Source organism: Cornus florida, unplaced genomic scaffold (assembly GCF_030987335.1).
Source record: "Cornus florida cultivar Cherokee Brave unplaced genomic scaffold, ASM3098733v1 CherokeeBrave_3.0.0_Hap2_Chr03, whole genome shotgun sequence".
In the NCBI taxonomy this organism is placed as follows: Eukaryota; Viridiplantae; Streptophyta; class Magnoliopsida; order Cornales; family Cornaceae; genus Cornus; species Cornus florida.
In genome coordinates, this window is record NW_026775573.1 from 32,435,994 (window position 1) to 32,457,799 (window position 21,806).

Genomic DNA, 21,806 nt, shown 5'->3' on the forward strand with positions numbered 1-21,806 from the left:
TCTGACAACTCATCCATGCCTACAATTCAACCATGTACCAACTTTAAACTTAACGATGAACTAAATCACACATAAACATCTCATGCATTTCATAAGCATAACATTACTTTAATAACCAGCCTATCCAGATATACCAAATAAGAATAATTTATATTAATCATCTTAAATGATATATATATATATAGACACACACATGTATTATATAATATGTAAATATGTATAATACAATTCATAATAATATTTGATTATTTAAATCATATATATATATATATATACACACACACACATCCCTCCATCCTTATCCTAAACAATTAAACCATATATACATATATATAAATAATATTATATATATATATATATATATATATTTCCTTTCATAACAATACATTAATTTAATTATATTTACTTAATTTAAATGTTACTAAATCTCGTCAGAAATAGTTTCCCATAAATACTCCATCTCGGTAAATAATTTTTGGACACCGTTTCACTAAAACATAAATATCTCCTAATATGATGGGAATCCGATAACGAAATTAGTACCATTGGAAAGAGGATGAAAAATCGTTAAATTTGAGCTCAAGAATGACCTAATTTGGATTTAAGATGACTAAGTTATGACCATTTCAATTTCGAGTAACACAACAAGCAAACTAATAGGCTGAGCTCAATCGACACTGTGAGCGCGTCCGCACTGGATTAAAGACTAAGGTTCTGACACGTGGCACACTCTGATTCAACGCTATATCAACTCTGATCGTGCGCGCCGCACCAGATCTTTTCTCGCAGCTTCATGGTTCTCCATACGCCCGCGCTGCACTAAATCCGTTCTCTATGCAATCAATTCACATCTATGGCTCAGACTTGTGGTACACTGAATCTCCATGAACTTGTACTACACCCAATCAATCCACATATATTTAAATACTCCAATGGGCTAGATTACTGTGTGCACCATGATAATATGGTCCGTCTAACACTAGATTAAAATCCTATTGTTACTCCTGAATTCTAACCCTATTGTTACGCTGTACGCCACTTATACAAATATAAACAGACAGTATATATATATATATATATATATATATATATATATATATATATATATATATATTTCCAATAAATATAGAAAAATAAATTCTAATAAATTTCCAAAAATACCAGAAAAATATCAGAAAATTCCAGAAAATTTTAAAAAAAATTCCAGAAAATATAGAAACCCTAATTAAGCCTCTTGGGACACATATCAACCTATAAAATTGACTTTTAAAATATATGCAACACATATATACAACAATAAAAATCTAAAATTCCAAAAATAAATTATAATAATTCATATTTTAAATATTCCGTTTTAACCATCATTTAATCAATAAATTTAATCTTAAATTTTGATACTCAAGGTGAAATCCTTATGAAATCTAAGAGGAAAGTTAGAAAAGAACTCGCCTGAAGATTTCGAAACGAAACCGATGCTTTAAGTTTTAATTGTTTCTTCTAATTCCAGCATCCTCTTTCTCTGATCCGGCCTCCTCTTTGTCGGCCTTCTCTTATTCTCTCTCCCTACCTCTCTTATTTTTTTCTAACGTGTTAACCTTTAACCCTAAAGCCTTATGTGTATATTTGTACACATAAAAATCCAAATCCTATTCCGACTAGGACTCTCAAATAAAATAATAATCTTTAAATAATATATATCTATAAGCATATATTATATTACATGTATATATATATACCTTTCATAATTAACCCATTGGTTAATTAAATTATATATACCTATATACATCAATAAATATATATCTTTCAACAATTATTAATTAATTATATTTATATATATTTATAATTAAAACAAAAATGATCATTTAAATAATTAAATAACCATGGACCTTTATTAATTAACCCAATAAGCCTTCATATAAGCCCAAGACCACATCTTTTGGTCTAACTTCCCTTAAGCTAAAATCCAATTAATTTAAATAAACCAAATAATTAAATTAACACTTAAATAAAAAACTAAAAACTAATTACACTAACCACATAAACAAAACAATAAATTACAACCAAGTCACACCATACTAATAAAATCAACACGCCAACAATTCAATCAATAATTAAGCACGCACACAACAATCATCATATCAATAATTCACGAAATATAAATACAATAAAACAATTAATCTAAGCACTCAATAAAACAAATTAATTAAAAATTAAAATAAACGCAATTAATTCAAATTAAATCAAATAAATTATTTAAAAATAAAATAAAAATAATTAATTTCAATAGATAAATTCTTTAAAATATCGGGGTATTACAGTAATGGACGTTGTCTTTCTCCATTGACAACATCATACGCTGAGAACGAACCTATAAATTGCAAGCAAGGAATCGGTCTTGAGTTCGGCGAAGAACAATGATCTTAGGGTTGATTTGAATCAGGATGTGAATTTGCTATAAAAGATGATGATGATGATTGAAAGAACAGAATTACAGACACATATAGTGAATTTTTAAAAAAAAATTTTCCCTGATCATATGGTGAAGTTACTTTTACAGGAAATGGGTTTTTAAACCCTAGGCTTCAACAGTCGTTGCCACATCTTTCGCGTCGGATTGGAGTTCTTTGGATCGATCTTGTCAACAAAAGCAAATCTCCGTTGAATGATTTTCCACCTCTTCGAAGTTCTTGTCGCCGCTTGAGTTAGAGGACAACGAGAGAGAGAGAAAAAAAAAAAAAAAAAAAGAAAAAAAAAAAGAAGAAGAAAAGAGGTGGGTTGGAGATAGGGCGGGTATGGGGGCGGCCGTGGGCAGTGGAAGTGGTTATAAGGGAAGAATATTCTTTGTGGGGGAGAGAGAGTAGTGGTGGCGACAACCATGGACAGACTGCGGATGTGGCAGCCATGGACGGGACGGTGAAGGTCGTTGGAGAGATATGAGGGATGTATATGTATATATATATTTGTATATATAATTCACATTCAATGGCCATAATTTTGTCAAATACAATTGAGAACCAAGAACTGAAAGCAACGAAAACAGATTGTTGATTGCGATGGAATATATTTGGCGCCATCAAATGTTACTGGGTGATGTTATTGATAAGGTTAGGTGTCGCATCTTTATTGGTTCTCATATTATATAGCCATCAACAGCAAAATAGAACTAAAACGACGCTCTTCAAAGTAAGGGCTAAACGGTCATTTCCTTTTACCGTTAACGGCTGCAGACGGATTATCTTTTTGTGCAACAGAATCATACTTTAAGGGGGTTTTACTTACTCCTAGGGGGTTTATTGCAATTCATTCATACTTCAGGGGAGTTTAGTGCACTTTCCCCAAATATAAAATATCATATATACTCTTATAACAACAGTTAAGGATTATATATATATATATATATATATATATATATATATATCCCATTCGTACCAGAGAATCCCAAAATTCGAAGCTCTAACTTTCAGTCTCAGCAATCCCTCTTGTTCAGCATCGATTTTCAGCAATTCCCACTCAAATTTTCATATCCATATGACTCTCTCTCTCTCTCTCTATTCACTGGTGGTAGCCATGTCCATCCGGCCATCACCGCCCCTCCTCTGTCTCTCCGCCTCCTCACTAGTATTTCTTGGCGCCAACAAGAAATTAGAAGAGATCGATGAGGGAAAAGTGTAGAGTAATACAATCAGAATATCAAAATGGTATCTAATTTAAAACATGTTGTAAATTGGGGTTGATCGGATTTGGTACGCGATGAGACTCTCTCCATTGACGGTGATGTTGGTAATGGACGTTGCCTTTCTCCATTGACAACATCATGCGCTGAGAATGAACCTATAAATTGCAAGCAAGGAATCGGTCTTGAGTTCAGCGAAGAACAATTATCTTACGATTGATTTGAATCAAGATGTGAATTTATTATAAAAGATGATGATGATTGAATGAACAAAATTACAGACACATATGGTGGATTTTTAAAAAAAAATTTCCCCTAATCATATGGTGAAGTTACTTTTACAAGAAATGCGTTTTCAAACCCTAGCCTTCAACTATCGTTGCCACATCTTTCGCGTCGGATTGGAGTTCTTTGGATCGATCTTGTCAACAAAAGCAAATCTCCGTTGAATGATTTTTCACCTCTTCGAAGTTCTTGTCGTTGCTTGAGTTGGAGGACAACGAGAGAGAAAAAAAAAAAAGAAGTGGGTTAGAGATAGGGCGGGTATGGTGGCGGCCGTGGGCAGTGGAAGTGGTTATAAGGGAAGAATATTCTTTGTGGGGGATAGAGAGTAGTGGTGGCGACAACCATAGACAGACCGTGGATGTTGCAGCCATGAACGGGACGGTGAAGGTCGTTGGAGAGATATGAGGGATGTATATGTATATATATATTATATATATAATTCACATTCAATGGCCATAATTTTTTCAAATACAATTGAGAACCAAGAACTGAGAGCAACGAAAACAGATTGCTGATTGCGATGGAATATGTTTGGCGCCATCAAATGTTGCTGGGTGATGTTATTGATAAGGTTAGGTGTCGCATCTTTATTGGTTCTCATATTATATAGCCATCAACAGCAAAATAGAACTGAAGCGACGCTCTTCAAAGTAAGGGCTAAACAATCATTTCCTTTTTCCGTTAACGGCTGCAGACAGATTATCTTTGTGTGCAACACAATCATACTTTAAGGGGGTTTTACTTATTTCAGGGTGTTTAATTGCAATTGGTTCATACTTCAGGGGAGTTTAGTGCACTTTACCCAAATATAAAATATCATATATACCCTTATAACAACAGTTAAAGACTATATATATATATCCCATTCGTACTAGAGAATCCCAAAATTCGAAGCTCTAACTTTCAGTCTCAGCAATTCCTCTTGTTCAACATCGATTTTCAACAATTCCCACTCAAATTTTCATATCCAGGTGACTCTCTCTCTATCCACTGTTGGTAGCCATGTCCATCCAACAATCACCGCCACTCCTCTGTCTCTTCACCTACTCACTAGTTTTTCTTGGCGCCAACAAGAAATTGGAAGAGATCGATGAGGGAAAAGTGTAGAGTAATACCATCAGAATATCAAAATGGGTTCCAATTTAAAACAGGTTGTAAATTGGGGTTGATCAGATTTGGTGCGTGATGAGTCTCTCTCCATTGACGGTGATGTTGGTAATGGACGTTATCTTTTTCCATTGACAACATCATACGCTGAGAACGAACCTATAAATTGCAAGCAAGGAATTGGTCTTGAGTTCGGCGAAGAAAATTGATCTTAGGGTTGATTTGAATCAGGATGTGAATTTGTTATAAAAGATGATGATGATTGAAGGAACAGAATTATAGACACATATGGTGGATTTAAAAAAAAAAAAAAATTCCCTGATCATATGGTGAAGTTACTTTTACAGGAAATGGGTTTTCAAACCCTAGGCTTCAACGGTCATTGCCACATCTTTTGCGTCGGATTGGAGTTCCTTGGATCGATCTTGTCAACAAAAGCAAATCTCCGTTGAATGATTTTCCACCTCTTCGAAGTTCTTGTCGTCGCTTGAGTTGAGGACAACGAGAGAGAAAAAAAAAAAAAAAAAAAAAAAGAGGTGGGTTAGAGATAGGGCGGGTATGGTGGCGGCCGTGGGCAATGGAAATGGTTATGTGGGAAGAATATGCTTTGTGGGGGAAAAAGAGAAGTGGTGGTGACAACCATGGACAGACCGTGGATGTGGCAACCATGGACGGGACGGTGAAGGTCGTTGGAGAGATATGAGGGATGTATGTGTATATATATATTTGTATATATAATTCACATTCAATGGCCATAATTTTGTCAAATACAATTGAGAACCAAGAACTGAGAGCAACGAAAACAGATTGTTGATTGCGATGGAATATGTTTGGCGCCATCAAATGTTGTTGGGTGATGTTATTGATAAGGTTAGGTGTCGCATCTTTATTGGTTCTCATATTATATAGCCATCAACTACAAAATAGAACTAAAACAACGCTCTTCAAAGTAAGGGCTAAAAGGTCATTTCCTTTTTCCGTTAACGGCTGCAGACGGATTATCTTTGTGTGCAACACAATCATACTTTAAGGGGGTTTTACTTACTTCAGGGGGTTTTATTGCAATTGGTTCATACTTCAGGGGAGTTTAATGCACTTTACCCAAATATAAAATATCATATATACCCTTATAACAACAGTTAAAAACTATATATATATCCCATTCGTAGTAGAGAATGCCAAAATTCGAAGCTCTAACTTTCAGTCTCAGCAATTCCTCTTGTTCAACATCGATTTTCAGCAATTCCCACTCAATTTTCATATCCAGGTGACTCTCTCTCTCTCTCTCTCTCTCTATCCACTGGTGGTAGCCATGTCCATCCTGCCGTCACCGCCCCTCCTCTGTTTCTCCACCTCCTCACTAGTATTTCTTGGCGCCAACAAGAAATTGGAAGAGATCGATAAGGGAAAAGTGTAGAGTAATACCATCAGAATATCAAAATGGGTTCCAATTTAAAACAGGTTGTAAATTGGGGTTGATCGGATTTGGTGCGTGATGAATCTCTCTCCATTGACGGTGATGTTGGTGATGGACGTTGTCTTTCTCCATTGACAACATCATACGCTGAGAACGAACCTATAAATTGCAAGCAAGGAATCGGTCTTGAGTTCGGCAAAGAACAATGATCTTAGGGTTGATCTGAATCAGGATGTGAATTTCTTATAAAAGATGATGATGATTGAAAGAACAGAATTACAGACACATAAGGTGGATTCTTAAAAAAAAAATTTCCCTGATCATATGGTGAAGTTACTTTTACAGGAAATGGGTTTTCAAACCCTAGGCTTCAATGGTCGTCGCCACATCTTTCGCGTTGGATTGGAGTTCTTTGGATCCATCTTATCAACAAAAGCAAATCTCCGTTGAATGATTTTCCACCTCTTCGAAGTTCTTATCGTCGCTTGAGTTGGAGGACAACGAGAGAGGAAAAAAAAAAAAAGAGGTGGGTTGGAGATAGGGCGGGTATGGTGGCGGCCGTGGGCAGTGGAAGTGGTTATGAGGGAAGAATATTCTTTGTGGGGGAGAGAGAGTAGTGGTAGCGACAACCATGGATGTGGCAGCCATGGACGGGACGGTGAAGGTCGTTGGAGAGATATGAGGGATGTATATGTATATATATATTTGAATATATAATTCACATTCATTGCCCATAATTTTGTCAAATACAATTGAGAACCAAGAACTGAGAGCAACGAAAATAGATTGTTGATTGCGATGGAATATGTTTGGCGCCATCAAATGTTGCTGGGTGATGTTATCGATAAGGTTAGGTGTCGCATCTTTATTGGTTCTCAAATTATATAGCCATCAACAGCAAAATAGAACTAAAATGACGCTTTTCAAAGTAAGGGCTAAACGGTCATTTCCTTTTTCTGTTAACGGCTGCAGACGGATTATCTTTGTGTGCAACACAATCGTACTTTAAGGGGGTTTTACTTACTTCAGGGGGATTTATTGCAATTGGTTCATACTTCAGGGGAGTTTAGTGCACTTTACCCAGATATAAAATATCATATATACCCTTATAACAACAGTTAAAGACTATATATATATATATATATATATATATATATATATATATATATATATTCCATTCGTACTAGAGAATCCCAAAATTCGAAGCTCTAACTTTCAATCTCAGCAATTCCTCTTGTTCAGCATCGATTTTCAGCAATTCCCACTCAAATTTTCATATCCAGGTGACTCTATCTCTCTCTCTCTCTCTCTCTATCCACTGGTGGTAGCCATGTCCATCCGGCAGTCACCGCCCCTCCTCTGTCTCTCCACCTCCTCACTAGTATTTCTTGGTGCCAACAAGAAATTGGAAGAGATCGATGAGGGAAAAGTGTAGAGTAATACCATCAGAATATCAAAATGGGTTCCAATTTAAAACAGGTTGTAAATTGGGGTTGATCGGATTTGGTGCGTGATGAGTCTCTCTCCATTGACGGTGATGTTGGTAATGGACGTTGTCTTTCTCCATTGACAACATCATATGCTAAGAACGAACCTATAAATTGCAAGCAAGGAATCGGTCTTGAGTTCGGCGAAGAACAATGATCTTAGGGTTGATTTGAATCAGGATGTGAATTTGTTCTAAAAGATGATGATGATTGAAGGAACAGAATTACAGACACATATGGTGGATTTTTTTAAAAAAAATTTCCCTGATCCTATGGTGAAGTTACTTTTATAGGAAATGGGTTTTCAAACCCTAGGCTTCAACGGTCGTTGCCACATCTTTCGCGTCGGATTGGAGTTTTTTGGATCGATCTTGTCAACAAAAGCAAATCTCCGTTGAATGATTTTCCACCTCTTTGAAGTTCTTGTCGTCGCTTGAGTTGGAGGACAACGAGAGAAAGAAAAAAAAAAAAAAAAAAAAAAAAAAAAAAAAAAAAAAAAAAAAAAAAAAGAGGTGGGTTAGAGATAGGGCGGGTATGGTGGCGGCCGTGGGCAGTGGAAGTGGTTATGAGGGAAGAATATTCTTTGTGGGGGAGAGAGAGTAGTGGTGGCGACAACCATGGACAGACCGTGGATGTGGCAGCCATGGACGGGACAGTGAAGGTCGTTGGAGAGATATGAGGGATGTATAGGTATATATATATATTTGTATATATAATTCACATTCAATGGCCATAATTTTGTCAAATACAATTGAGAACCAAGAACTGAGAACAACGAAAACAAATTGTTGATTGCGATGGAATATGTTTGGCGCCATCAAATGTTGCTGGGTGATGTTATTGATAAGGTTAGGTGTCACATTTTTATTGGTTTTCATATTATATAGCCATCAATAGCAAAATAGAACTAAAACGACGCTCTTCAAAGTAAAGGCTAAACGGTCATTTCCTTTTTCCGTTAACGGCTGCAGACGGATTATCTTTATGTGCAACACAATCATACTTTAAGGGGGTTTTACTTACTTCTGGGGGGTTTATTGCAATTGGTTCATACTTCAGGGGAGTTTAGTGCACTTTACCCAAATATAAAATATCATATATACCCTTATAACAATAGTTAAAGACTATATATATATATATATATATATCCCATTCGTACCAGAGAATCCCAAAATTCGAAGCTCTAACTTTCAGTCTCAGCAATTCCTCTTGTTCAGTATCGATTTTCAGCAATTCTAACTCAAATTTTCATATCGAGGTGACTTTATCTCTCTCTCTCTCTCTCTCTCTCTCTCTCTATCCACTGGTGGTAGCCATGTCCATCCGGCCGTCACCGCCCCTCCTTTGTCTCTCCACCTCCTCACTAGTATTTTTGGCGCCAACAAGAAATTGGAAGAGATCGATGAAGGAAAAGTGTAGAGTAATACCATCAGAATATCAAAATAGGTTTCAATTTAAAACAGGTTGTAAATTGGGGTTGATCGGATTTGGTGCGTGATGAGTCTCTCTCCATTGACGGTGATGTTTGGAATGGACGTTGTCTTTCTCCATTGACAACATCATACCCTGAGAACGAACCTATAAATTGCAAGCAAGGAATCGGTCTTGAGTTCGGCGAAGAACAATGATCTTAGGGTTGATTTGAATCAGGATGTGAATTTGTTATAAAAGATGATGATGATTGAAGGAACAGAATTACTGACACATATGGTGGATTTAAAAAAAAAAAAATTTCCCTGATCATATGGTGAAGTTACTTTTACAAGAAATGGGTTTTCAAACCCTAGGCTTCAACGGTCGTTGCCACATCTTTCGCGTTGGATTGGAGTTCTTTGGATCGATCTTGTCAACAAAAGCAAATCTCCGTTGAATGATTTTCCACCTCTTCGAAGTTCTTGTCGTCGCTTGAGTTGGAGGATAACGAGAGAGAAAAAAAAAAAAAAAAAAGAGAGGTGGGTTGGAGATAGGGCGAGTATGGTGGCGGCCGTGGGCAGTGGAAGTGGTTATGAGGGAAGAATATTCTTTGTGGGGGAGAGAGAGTAGTGTTGGCGACAACCATGGACAGACCGTGGATGTGGCAGCCATGGATGGGACGGTGAATGTTGTTAGAGAGATATGAGGGATGTATATGTATATATATATTTGTATATATAATTCACATTCAATGGCCATAATTTTGTCAAATACAACTGAGAACCAAGAACTGAGAGCAAGGAAAACAAATTGTTGATTGCGATGGAATATGTTTAGCGCCATCAAATGTTGCTGGGTGATGTTATTGATAAGGTTAGGTGTCGCATCTTTATTGTTTCTCATATTATATAGCCATCAACAGCAAAATAGAACTAAAACGACACTCTTCAAAGTAATGGTTAAACCGTCATTTCCTTTTTCCGTTAACAGCCGCAGACGGATTATCTTTGTGTGCAACACAATCATACTTTAAGGGGATTTTACTTACTTCAGGAGGGTTTATTGCAATTGGGTCATACTTCTAGGGAGTTTAGTGCACTTTACCCTTTTAATTAATACATCCAACTTTTACCTCTCAATAGTTTTCTACTTTTTTTTTTCTTTCTGTTTTTCTCAATTTCATTTTCTTTTTTCCTTTCATTTTTTTTTTTTTATTATTTTTTTTGGGCATGAATGGGAAGGTACAAAAGATAAAAGAGACACTCAAAAAGAGAATCTGTCACTCTTTTATTCTATTTTTTGGTAGGGTGCAATCCAAGAAAATTAATGAGACATTCTAGTTTTGATGAAGAATTTTAATTTTAAATTTAATTTTATTTTACTGTATTTTATAGAAATTAAAATCCCTCACTCTATAATACAAATTAATAGTCACAAAGTTTTGATGAAAAGCAATAATGTCACTTCACTTTTTCCCCTCCTTTTTTCTGTCCACTTTTTCTTTTTTGATATATACAGATATAGATACAAATATTCCTCATACATTCATTGTGCGTTCAGCTTGAACCTCAACATTTTTTCCTGAAAATCATTAATAAAACAAATAAATTTCGAGAGACCTGTTTTTTAAACAAATTTAACTACTTAATAAATAATTTAAATTATTGGAGACGCACCAGCTGCTTTCTGTTGGATTTCATGAGCAAATAATCTTCCAAAATTTACCAGTTAAAAAAAAAAAAAAAAAAAAAAAATTCATTCAAAGCAGGTTATTCTCCCCCAAATTCATCAAAATTAACCAATTTTTCTCCACAATTTTTAATAATTTATCAACCTATCTGCAACTTCTCATAAAAAAAAGTAGATTTTTCAAATTTGAAACCCCAAATTGAAGTCTCTCTAATTGAGAACAAATGACAATTATATCACCTATCTCAATTTCCAACCGCAACACACCCACATAAATTTCTCACCCTTCATTTGCTTTGTGAAAACCCCATCATTTTCTTAAAATTAGGGAAAAACAGTGAAGAACCCAAAGATGGGTTGTCTTCAACCAAGTGTTCCTCAACCATATCTTTGACAGACCTAGCAGACAATGGATGAAAATTGACACCCCAATCCGAAACAAACCCTTTGGCCAAAACCCACTTGTCTTCATCACTCATCTTCTTCCATGTCTTCTTCACTTCCTCAGAATTCGAACCCATGTACTGACACAGCTCTGTGAACAAGATTTGTCTGCTCTTCTTCATGGCTTCCTCTCTCTGCACCAAATGGGTGCTCATCTTTTCAAGTTCTGTGGCCAAATCTGATGCAAGCTCTGCATCACTGATGCTGTTGGCGCATGAGATTTGGATCTTGGGGGTGTGGGTTTGGAGGGTTGTGGAGGGGAAAGGACGATGGGTTTGGGATTTTAGGGTTTGTGAGGGGATTTGGGGGGAGAGGAGATGAACCCTTAGCGCCATTTGAGGTTTTTGTTGATGGGTTGGTTGAGGTTTTTGGGGAAATTGAGGTTTTGATCTGGTTGGAATGTTCAGATTGAGAGTGAACATTATTAGGTAAAGAGAGTTCCCTTGTTTAGGGTTTGATGGTTGGTTGAGGTTGAAATTGAGGTTTTGATCTGGTTGGAATGTTCAGATTGAGAGTCAGCATTATTAGGTACACGCAGTGAGTTTGCTTAGGGTTTGATGGTCATTCTTTATGGGTTTATGTCCTTTTGGGGTCTTGGCGTAGACATACAAATCTTGAAGCGGAACAAAAAAAAATTGAAAAACAAGTTTCAAATTTGTAAAGAAACAATAGTCAAAACTTTACAATGAAAATTGTCAAAAGAGAAACACAGCAACACCCAAATATCTTACCATCATCACGATAACATATTCAAAATTAATTGAGTTGATTTCACACCTTTATATATAAACAAAACCTTTGGATAGTAACAGTCACGGTACATTTTTTAAAAAATAAAAAAACAAAAACAAAAAAAAAAATTAAAAAAATAAGGACAGCATTTTATAAATTGTTATTCGGTAAATACGCTGATATAAATCAATAATAAGTTAAGGGGATTCTAATTTATCTAGGTACATTTTTACTAAATTCAATTTGTATATTTGGTGAACACTATTGTACCACATGAAAATTGTTTGTTATTCAAACGTAAATCGATAATAAGTGAAGGGGATTCTAATTTATCTAGATTAGTTTTACTAAAATTAATGTGTATATTTAGTGAACAATACTGTGCCACATGAAAATTGATTTTTATTTACTAAATGCACTTACAAAAATTAGTAATCATTGATGAGGATCCTAATTCAACGTTTTTACTAAATGATTTGAATTATACAGGAATGAATGATTTTGTAAAAATGTCATTTCGTTTTTATGATTAGTTAATGACACAATGTGCTTTTTCAAAATTAAATTCCCAAGGACAAATTAAAAGAGCGTTTTTTTTCTTTACAAAGTTAAATTGCTGAGAATTTATTTTTATTTTTTTAAAATACTTGATAAATTAATGCTTACAAAATTGACTAAAAATGGAAAGTTTGCGTTTTAGGAATTACTTTATTGAATACAGGTGTTGAAATTTCCTCTACAAAGACTTTTATTTGTATATCAACCATGTCGAATTGAAATTTATAGTTGTTTTAATTGAATGAATATAGATGAGCAATTGCATTTGCTATTATGTTTATGGATAGATGAAATAAAAAATATTTATTCCATGTCCTCATCAATACACAGCTCACTACCTCGTTCTCTTATGTTGCCACTTTTGGATCAAAAATAAGTTAAATAAAATTAGAAAAAAGATCTATAGAAATTACAAACAAAGGCATTAGAAAAGGATTAAAAAAATCACATTGAAATGGGTCTCACTAAAATTGAATATTCAAATCAGGTATAAGCTTTGAATTGGACTTCTCCATTCATTTCAAATGCTTTGAAATATGAACATTTTAATTTATAATAATAAAACTTATAAATTTTACTTGGAATAAATATGGTAAACTTTACCCCTACCAAAAAACAAACAAAAAGACCCAAACTATCATATAACACCATATAATTTTTACCACTTGTTTCGTTTTTGTAAATCACAATCACACAAGAATCAGACTGCATAAAATGAAATGACCAGAAGTTCAATGCCACTGCTTCAGATTTACAAGTTCATGTATTAATCCAACAAAGAAAGAAAAAAACAGAGCAATCTGTAACTTTAAGGGGAAACAATATCACTAAAAACTCCTGCAATAACTCATCCAAAGTGGAGACTTGAAATGTACTGTATTCATGTGGACAAATAAATAAAAAATTACAGTTAACAGCATAGTTCTCAACTAGTTTGGAGAAGAACAACAAAATTCCAGGAAAAAAAAATGATAAAGATGACTTATTCTCAAAAATTGAAGTTTCAACTTGAAACCTTGAGATCATTCCAATGCTAGCTCACCTTCGACCGACCTTTTCTGCATGCCTCGCCAACACACTAATACACACACACAACAAGAAGAAGAAACAGATCCAGCATAATAATTATAAACAAGGTCAACCTCCCCTGAATGCATACTAGCATTCAAATTGACAGGGAAACCTGACTCGTGGGACTACCAACTTCTCACATCCTGATCTGATCTGTGCACTGGGAGTGACTGCTGAACAATTCGCTGCAGCATTCGTTGGAATTGGCAAGTTGGAAATCTCAATCGAACTTGATAGTGTTCATTTCACCATTCATCACCCCATTTCCGAGCTATAAAGGATCAGTTGTGACAGAATATCAACCCACGTATCAGGAACACCTGGTAGGCACCAGTGCATACAGACCTGACCCCAAGTTGCCACTGCATCCTTCTTTCCCAACCAAATTGCAGGATGAGCATCTGCTCTGAACTCACTCAAATGAGTTAGATCAAGCAATCGGATATCTGTGCCTTGTAGTGCCTCTTCAATAAGATGATTCAATTGTCTTGCTTCTTTGTTCACCCCATTATTGCTGGGATCAAACCACCTGTCAAGCTGTCCAGGTACCAGTGTTGATTTTTCTCACTAAAAACAGCAGTAATCTCCTCTAAAGAAAAAGATTTAAGTTTTGAGGAAATTTTGAAAATCAATATTTTTTTTTTCCCTGATTTTGAACCATGCGCAAAATTACTGATTGAGAAAAAAATTCTGCAAATTCCAATTAAATTTTCAGAGAAGCTTAGAAGGATGGTCATATTTCCATAGCATTCAAAGAAATTCAAAGCTTCCGAGTACAAGATTTTTCTGGCAGTAATATTTCACATTTTCAAAATTTTAGGATAAAACTATCAATAATGCCCAGGATTGAAGATGATATGCATGTCACCACCAGGTGGACCAGTCTGATTTTCATTTCCCCGCCTTTCCATTTTTTATTTTATTTTATTTTTTTGTCACTGGTCAACCTATATGTCTGCTTTGCAGAGGAAGTGCTCGAATAAATGAAAATTACTCTTTACTTTTATTTTGGGAGATAAATGTACCAAATGCCCAATACAGCTATTTAACACAGCAAACAAATAATAAACGAAGTTTATAATGACAACAGAGAAGGCAAACAGTCTGATCCCCGAGCACTACCAGTATTCCATAACAAGATCCACTTTTTATGTGATTGAGCAAATAAGAATTTTTAGAATTTCTATTAATGTTAAAAAAAAAAAAAAAAAAAAAAAAAAAAAAAAAAAAAAAAAGCCTCGAAGATATTAGTTTATTAAATCAATAAGCAAAATAAGAACGGCCAGTATTGAAAATAAGCATCATAGAAATCAGATATGTCGGCCCAATCATCTGCCGGGAGATCAACATCTACTCGATATATTCCCTTCAATCCATCTTGAGTGCCACCTTTATTTAATCAGCTATGAGCAAATGAGGTTGTTATATCCAAAAAAAAGGATGAAAACATCAACTAGCACTCCGAAATTGAAGTTACACTATGCACGAGCTATTCAATCCTCAACAAAATCCCATCAAGATTAAGGTAAAAACATACTTAAATTGAATATAGTGAAAATAAAGTATTTTAAATTTTGATATCAAATCCAACTCGTTTAGTCATAGAACTATATGGACATTACTTTAAATTAAAGTTCCTCTGGTCTTGGTGGTTTAGCAAATAAGTGAACGATAATATGTTTGAACCAACAATACATCGTCAAAGTATAGTAGGATTGCAAATTTGCTGATGATACAAACCAACTCTGTATTTTTTTCTTCAATAGAATTGCAACTACTTCCTTGAAACTTCTAATCCACTTGACAAAATAAATTAGAAGCTCTTGACTGAACACAAAAATCACCATAAGAGAAGATCAAAAAGAGTAGCGATAAGAAGTTGCAAAACTAATTTGGCAGAGTATGATAAGAACGGCAACACTGATTCCAGCACAACTTGTATCCCAATAGAAATTCTCTCAATATCTTCAATCTAGCTCTCTTTACGAGCCACAAGAACCCAGTTCCAGCTTTTGTGGCAGCAGAAAACAGATGACAAAGGACGGCAATTAAGATTAAGTTGGCAACTGTCTCAATGGTCAGGACCACCATAACAAGAAACCAACACCGTGTCTTCATAACAATTACCACTTTGTACAGCTCTCGGGACGCGTTTCCCTTTTAAACGCTTTCTAATACATTTTTACTTATAAAAAAAAAAAATAACAAGATTGGTTCGTAACAACTAGTTTTGAAATTGTTCACGCAGACGATGTGTCTCATAGCCAACCAAATTTGGGTTATGTTTTTGTTTATCCACGTAGGCCTCTAGTCTATGCGGATTATTCCGGTGATGAAGACTATGGATTCAGAGGGAGACGTGATAAAAACTACAAATATCCAGACAATCCTAAGTTTTAGAAAAACTTGATTTACTTACTTTTATCTCTAGTTTTTGTGTTAAGGATGTCTTGGATTCGCTTAATGAAGTTGAGTGCTTTCTCGAGTTTTTTGATATACCCGAGAGCACAAGCAAGTTCCTCTTGTAGCAATAATGCTTAAGAAAGGTACTTCAGCTTGGTGGGAACAGGTAAAAACTAACCAGAGTTGACAAAAAAAACAGCCTGTACAATCATGGTCAAAGATAAAAAGTTTGTTGATTACCGCCAAGTTATCAGGAGATGTTATATCAACAATATCAAAATTGCAATAAAGAGACTCAGTTTGTCAACAAGGAGGAGAATAGTGATGATTTTTTTGAAGCAACTAGTAATTTTCAAGAAATTAATTTTGAGCAAAATTCAATCGCTACTCCTGTTGAAATTGTAATTGAGGGTGATGAGATTGCCTATGCTTTATCCGTCAAAGATAAACTTGAGAATGCTCTCGATACTAATACTTTGGAGACCGATGCTGAAGGCTTAAACTTGAGAAGGCTCTCGATAAGAATAATTCGGAGACCGATGCCAAAGGCTTAACTAATGGGTTGAGAAAATTAGAGAAGAGCAATGACAGGGGAACCGAAAAGGAATCCCCGAATTTGACGTGGTTGGCTACATCAGCTTCTATTGTTTACATTCTGACCTCTTTTTCTCGTTTTTATCCTTATATTTATTACATACCCTTCATTTTCTATTCCTAAAATTTATCAATCTCATTCTCAAAATAATCTCTACTCTGTCTTCTATTGTCACCATATATCAGTTCATAAGATCTTATTACACCTGTAAATCTTTCATCTCCTTATTCTTTTTCTGTTGTTTTGTTCCTTTGAAGAAAATCAAGTTAATAAGCCACCATGACAGATGAATAGACAAATTTTGATGAATTTTAGAGATTTGGGTTTATGAGTGGAAGAGAGAGGATGATGGTTATGGATTTAGATGGTGGCCATGGTAGGTAGGAACAAATTTGAAGGTGTAATAGTTATGCTTATATATATGTGTATTTATATATATTAAAGTTAAGATTTTTTTTAAAAAGTAGGTGGGCCCCACCCATGCTTTTAACATTGCAGAAAGGCCATAACGCCATTAAAAAAACGTGGGTTTCTCTCTCTCTCGGCTATATCACTTTCCCCTCTCGGCAGTTTCATTTTTCTTCTCTTTTTGCAACTTTCAAACTTTGATCTAGCTTTAATCTTTTGGATTTTGGTAGAACATGGTGAAGCAAAGTTGTTAAGCTCGTTAAGACCTTCAATTTGATAGGAGCCAATCATCATTTGGTGCACTCTAGGGAGTTCAAAATTCTAGGGTTCTTAGGCTTGGATTTGGGGATTTTGGGAGTTTTCACTTCCATTGAGGTAGGGGTGTTCTAATCTACAACTTCTTAGCTCTTTTTGTGAATTTTGCCCCTTAAATTTGATCCTAAGCATGCTAATTTTGATTATCTAGTTTGTGGTTGAAGCATGTTTAACTAAAATGCTAAATGTGTTCCATGTATTATTTGAATTCATATATATGACTAGATTTATTACGGTGATTGAGCATGTTTGGTGTTGACATGTTATATGTCCTAAGATTATGTATTTATTTATTTATTTATTGCTTTGAAAGAAAATGATGCGAAAACCGGACGCCTAGGAAGTGCCTAGTGGTCCATGGTGTTAGTGTAGTCTAGAAGGGATCATGGTTGAGCTAACTAGGCCGGATGCGACGCCTTGGAGGTGCCTTATGGTCGTGGATAGTTAGTCAACCCTCCATTCGTGACGCCTTGGAGGTGCCTTGGGTCGGATTACACTAACGGTTTTGGAAGTTGAAACGGAAATGTTTCGGAAAATGGGGAGTAACATTTGCATATTGCACTTCATGACATTGTGGTAAACTTGTGATTGGGTGGTGTTTGTTACATAGTTGTTATTGTATTTGAGAGTGTGTGTTTCCTTATAGCATGATCCCTTTCACTTTTTTATCTATTCATTGTATGGATTCACGGGGATATAAGAAGTGTGTCTTAGACACTTCCTACTGAGCTTATGCTCACCCCATTATTTCTAACATTTTTCAGGACATGGAAAAGAGGTGGCGGACGACGATCCACCACGATTTTAGACGAGCACGGAGACCTATTTTATTTATTTTTTTTTTTTATTTTTTTGCTATCTTTTGTATTAAAACTCTCTAATATTTTGTAAATGTAATATTAACTAACTCGTAAAACTTTAGTTTAATTAGTGTAATGTTGTAAGCCATGGACTTTTAAATTATAACTACGCTTTTTGTACTGTAACTTGATGTAACCAAAGTATGTTCCTTGTTGGATGAGATGGAGGAATGGGATTTTGTATGTATGTAGTCACTTTGGAGATGTGATATAATATATGTATATTGCATTGGGACAGGATATGTTAGATTTAAGGCCCAGTGAGGCCATTGTATTTATTTATTTTTTGTATTTCAACAGGTTGTTTAGAGACATTTTCTGCGGAGGTCATGCCGAAATTTTTTATAGATTTTTATTATTATTTTGGTATCCATTTGGGTCGTTACAAATTTGGTATCAGAGCCATGGTTCGAATACCATTAAGACGACGGGTAGAGGCTTACCTAGGATTGCATGGGGAGTTGAGTTATTTGCTTACTTGCTTAATTGTTTACGTGATGGCATGCTTATATGCTTATGTGTTAAGGTGCTTAATTATTTGAAATACGTGCTTATTTGTTTAACTGCTTATATGACTACGTGCTAAGTGCTTAATGTTGTTGTGTATGATTAGCATGATCATGTTTATCATTAGTTGGGTATTCTGGGACTATGAAAGGTGCTTATGTGTTTCCATTCTTGTCAAGTCATTCGTGTGAGGACTTCGTTCTCGTGTGTATTTTAGTGTCATCATTTTTGATCTGTTTCCTTTTTCTTATAGCGTCATGGCAACACGAAGGGATACCGGGGAAAGCTCTAGCTCCAATCCCGTGGAAAGGGATCAGGAGCAAGTTGAGGAAGATATCTTGTTGCGTGATTTGGTCCCACCAAGAGGGGGACAAGCGAGGGGGACTGTTGATCCACCTTTTTAGATGAATAGGGAACAAATTAGGTTAGCCATTCAAGAGGCTATTTTTGATGCATATCGACCGACAGGTGCATTATCGTCACAGTTTGTGCCACCACCGGCTCCACCACCACCACCTCCGAAGACAAATGAGCTAGATGATACTTTTTCTCACATTGCCAGGTTCGTGAAGTTGATGCCAACCTTGTTTGAGGGTGGTCCAGATCCGCTTGTTGCGGACGGTTTCCTGGATAGGGTGGAGAAGCATATTAATGCCATGAATTTGGCAACGGATAAGTTGAAGATCACATTAGCGACTTACAATTTTGTGGGCGATGCTGAGATTTGGTGGAAGACCGTTTCTCACACCCATAATCTGGATACTATGACATACGCTACATTCAAGAAATTGTATTATGAGAAGTACTTTCCAGCGCCTAAGCGGAGGGAACTAAAGAAGGAGTTTAATGGGTTAGAGCAAGGAAGTATGACAGTTACAGAGTATGAAAACAAGTTTACATCACTTTTGAGGTTTGCACCGGGAATTGCTAATGATGAAGAAGGAAAGATAGAGAAATTTGTTAATGACCTTGATCTTACCATTAGGCCAATTGTAGCTGCTTCAAAACTGACAGAGTATGCAAAAGCAGTGCGAAAGGCCTTAGTGGTTGAGGCTGAGAGTAAGGACAACAAGGCTATCAGGGAGTCCTACAAGCATAACAGGGGTATGAGTACTTTCTTCAAAGGTCAATCAAGTAAGAAGCAGAAGCATGAGCAGTCAGGGTTCAGGGGACAGCAGCCAGTTAGATCTGCACCCATAGCTTCAGTGTCCATGGGGTCTTCTAGACCGAATGTTACTTGTTTCAGATGCGGGCAGTTGGGACATTACAAGTCCCAATGCACTCAGACACAGGTAGCTCGGATGATTTGTTTCAAGTGTGGGCAGCCAGGGCATCACAAGTCCCAGTGTACTCAGATTCAGGTGGCGTCTGGTGGATGTTTCGGGTGTGGCCAGCAGGGCCATAGGGTGAAAGATTGTCCATAGCGGGGCAGTGGTTTGGGCAGAGGTGGAGGTTCACAGCAGAGGCAGATGCAGTCTGCCACAGTTCAGTCAGGGTTTCGACCACCACCACCACCTCAGTTATCTCAGCCAGCTATGTCAGCCCAGAGTTCTCGACCTGGTAGGGGAGCTTCTTCGAGTGTACCTACTCAGCAGTCTGGCTATCAGGTAGGCAGTTCCCAGGGGCAGAGGACCCAGGGTCGCGTGTTTGCACTCACTCCAGTCGAGTCACATCCAGTCCTTCAGTTGTTAGGGGTATGTTTCTTGTGTCCCATTCTTGGGCTCGTGTATTGTTTGATTCTGGTGCTTCTTATTCATTCATTGCTTCATCATTTGCACGGGCATTGGGTTTAGAGGTCAGTCAGTTAGACAGACCGCTTTGTGTTGACACGCCTATCGGGGGTTCAGTTACTCTTAGTAGAGTTTGTAGGAGTTGTTCCATCACGATTGCCGGACGTGTTCTTGAGTTCGATCTCATCCTTCTCGAGATAACGGGATTTGATGTCATTCTTGGGATGGACTGGTTGTCATCCTTCAGAGCTGTCATTGATTGTTTCAGGGGCAGAGTTTCAGTGTGTACCCCGGATGGGGATTGTTTCTGTTTTGTGGGAGATCGGTGTGATCCTCTCACTCATTCATTTTATGGTGTTAGGGGTCGAGATCGGCAGACATTCTTCTTGGCTAGTCGACGATGACGTTGAGTTTTATGGGGTTGATTATCCAGCAGTTGTGCGTGATTTTCTGGATGTGTTTCCGAAGGACTTGACTGAGTTGCCTCCACACCGAGAGGTGGAATTTGCTATTGATTTGATGCCTGGTACCGCACCAATCTCTATGGCACCGTATCGTACGGCACCGATTGAATTAGAAGAATTGAAGAAGCAACTTGATGATTTAAGGATGAAAGGCTTTATTCGACCGAGTGTGTCACCGTGGGGTGCACCGGTCTTGTTCGCTAAGAAGAAAGATGGTTCTTTGAGGTTGTGCATTGATTACCTAAAGTTGAATCATGCTACCATCAAGAACAAGTATCATTTACCAAGATAGATGATTTATTTGATCAGTTGAGGGGAGCCAGTTGTTTTTCGAAGATTGACTTGAGGTCAAGCTATTATCAGTTACGGGTTAGAGAGGAGGATATTCCAAAGACCGCGTTTCGTACACGATATGGACATTACAAGTTTCTTGTTATGCCTTTTGGTTTAACCAATGCGCCGGCGGCATTCATGGATTTAATGAACCGTGTCTTCCACGATTACTTGGATCAGTTTGTGGTAGTTTTGTGGATGATATTCTTGTGTATTCATGGACTCGGGAAGAGCACGAGGTCCATTTGGGTATAGTGTTGCAGATTCTACGGGAGCACCGTTTGTACGCTAAGTATGAAAAGTGTGAGTTTTGGC

At 36.5% G+C, this 21,806-nt stretch overlaps 2 protein-coding genes across 2 annotated transcripts; one reads left to right on the forward strand and one right to left on the reverse strand.

The window, feature by feature from the left end:
- Positions 1-11,358: 11,358 nt before the first annotated feature.
- On the reverse strand, positions 11,359-11,850 carry LOC132301388 (uncharacterized). Its single transcript, XM_059798645.1, has one exon. The coding sequence runs from the start codon at positions 11,848-11,850 to the stop codon at positions 11,359-11,361; it is 492 nt and encodes a 163-aa protein (XP_059654628.1).
- Positions 11,851-19,368: 7,518 nt separating this feature from the next.
- On the forward strand, positions 19,369-20,388 carry LOC132301389 (uncharacterized). Its single transcript, XM_059798647.1, has one exon. It carries the CDS (start codon positions 19,369-19,371, stop codon positions 20,386-20,388), a length of 1,020 nt encoding a protein of 339 aa, XP_059654630.1.
- The last annotated feature ends 1,418 nt before the right edge of the window (positions 20,389-21,806 follow it).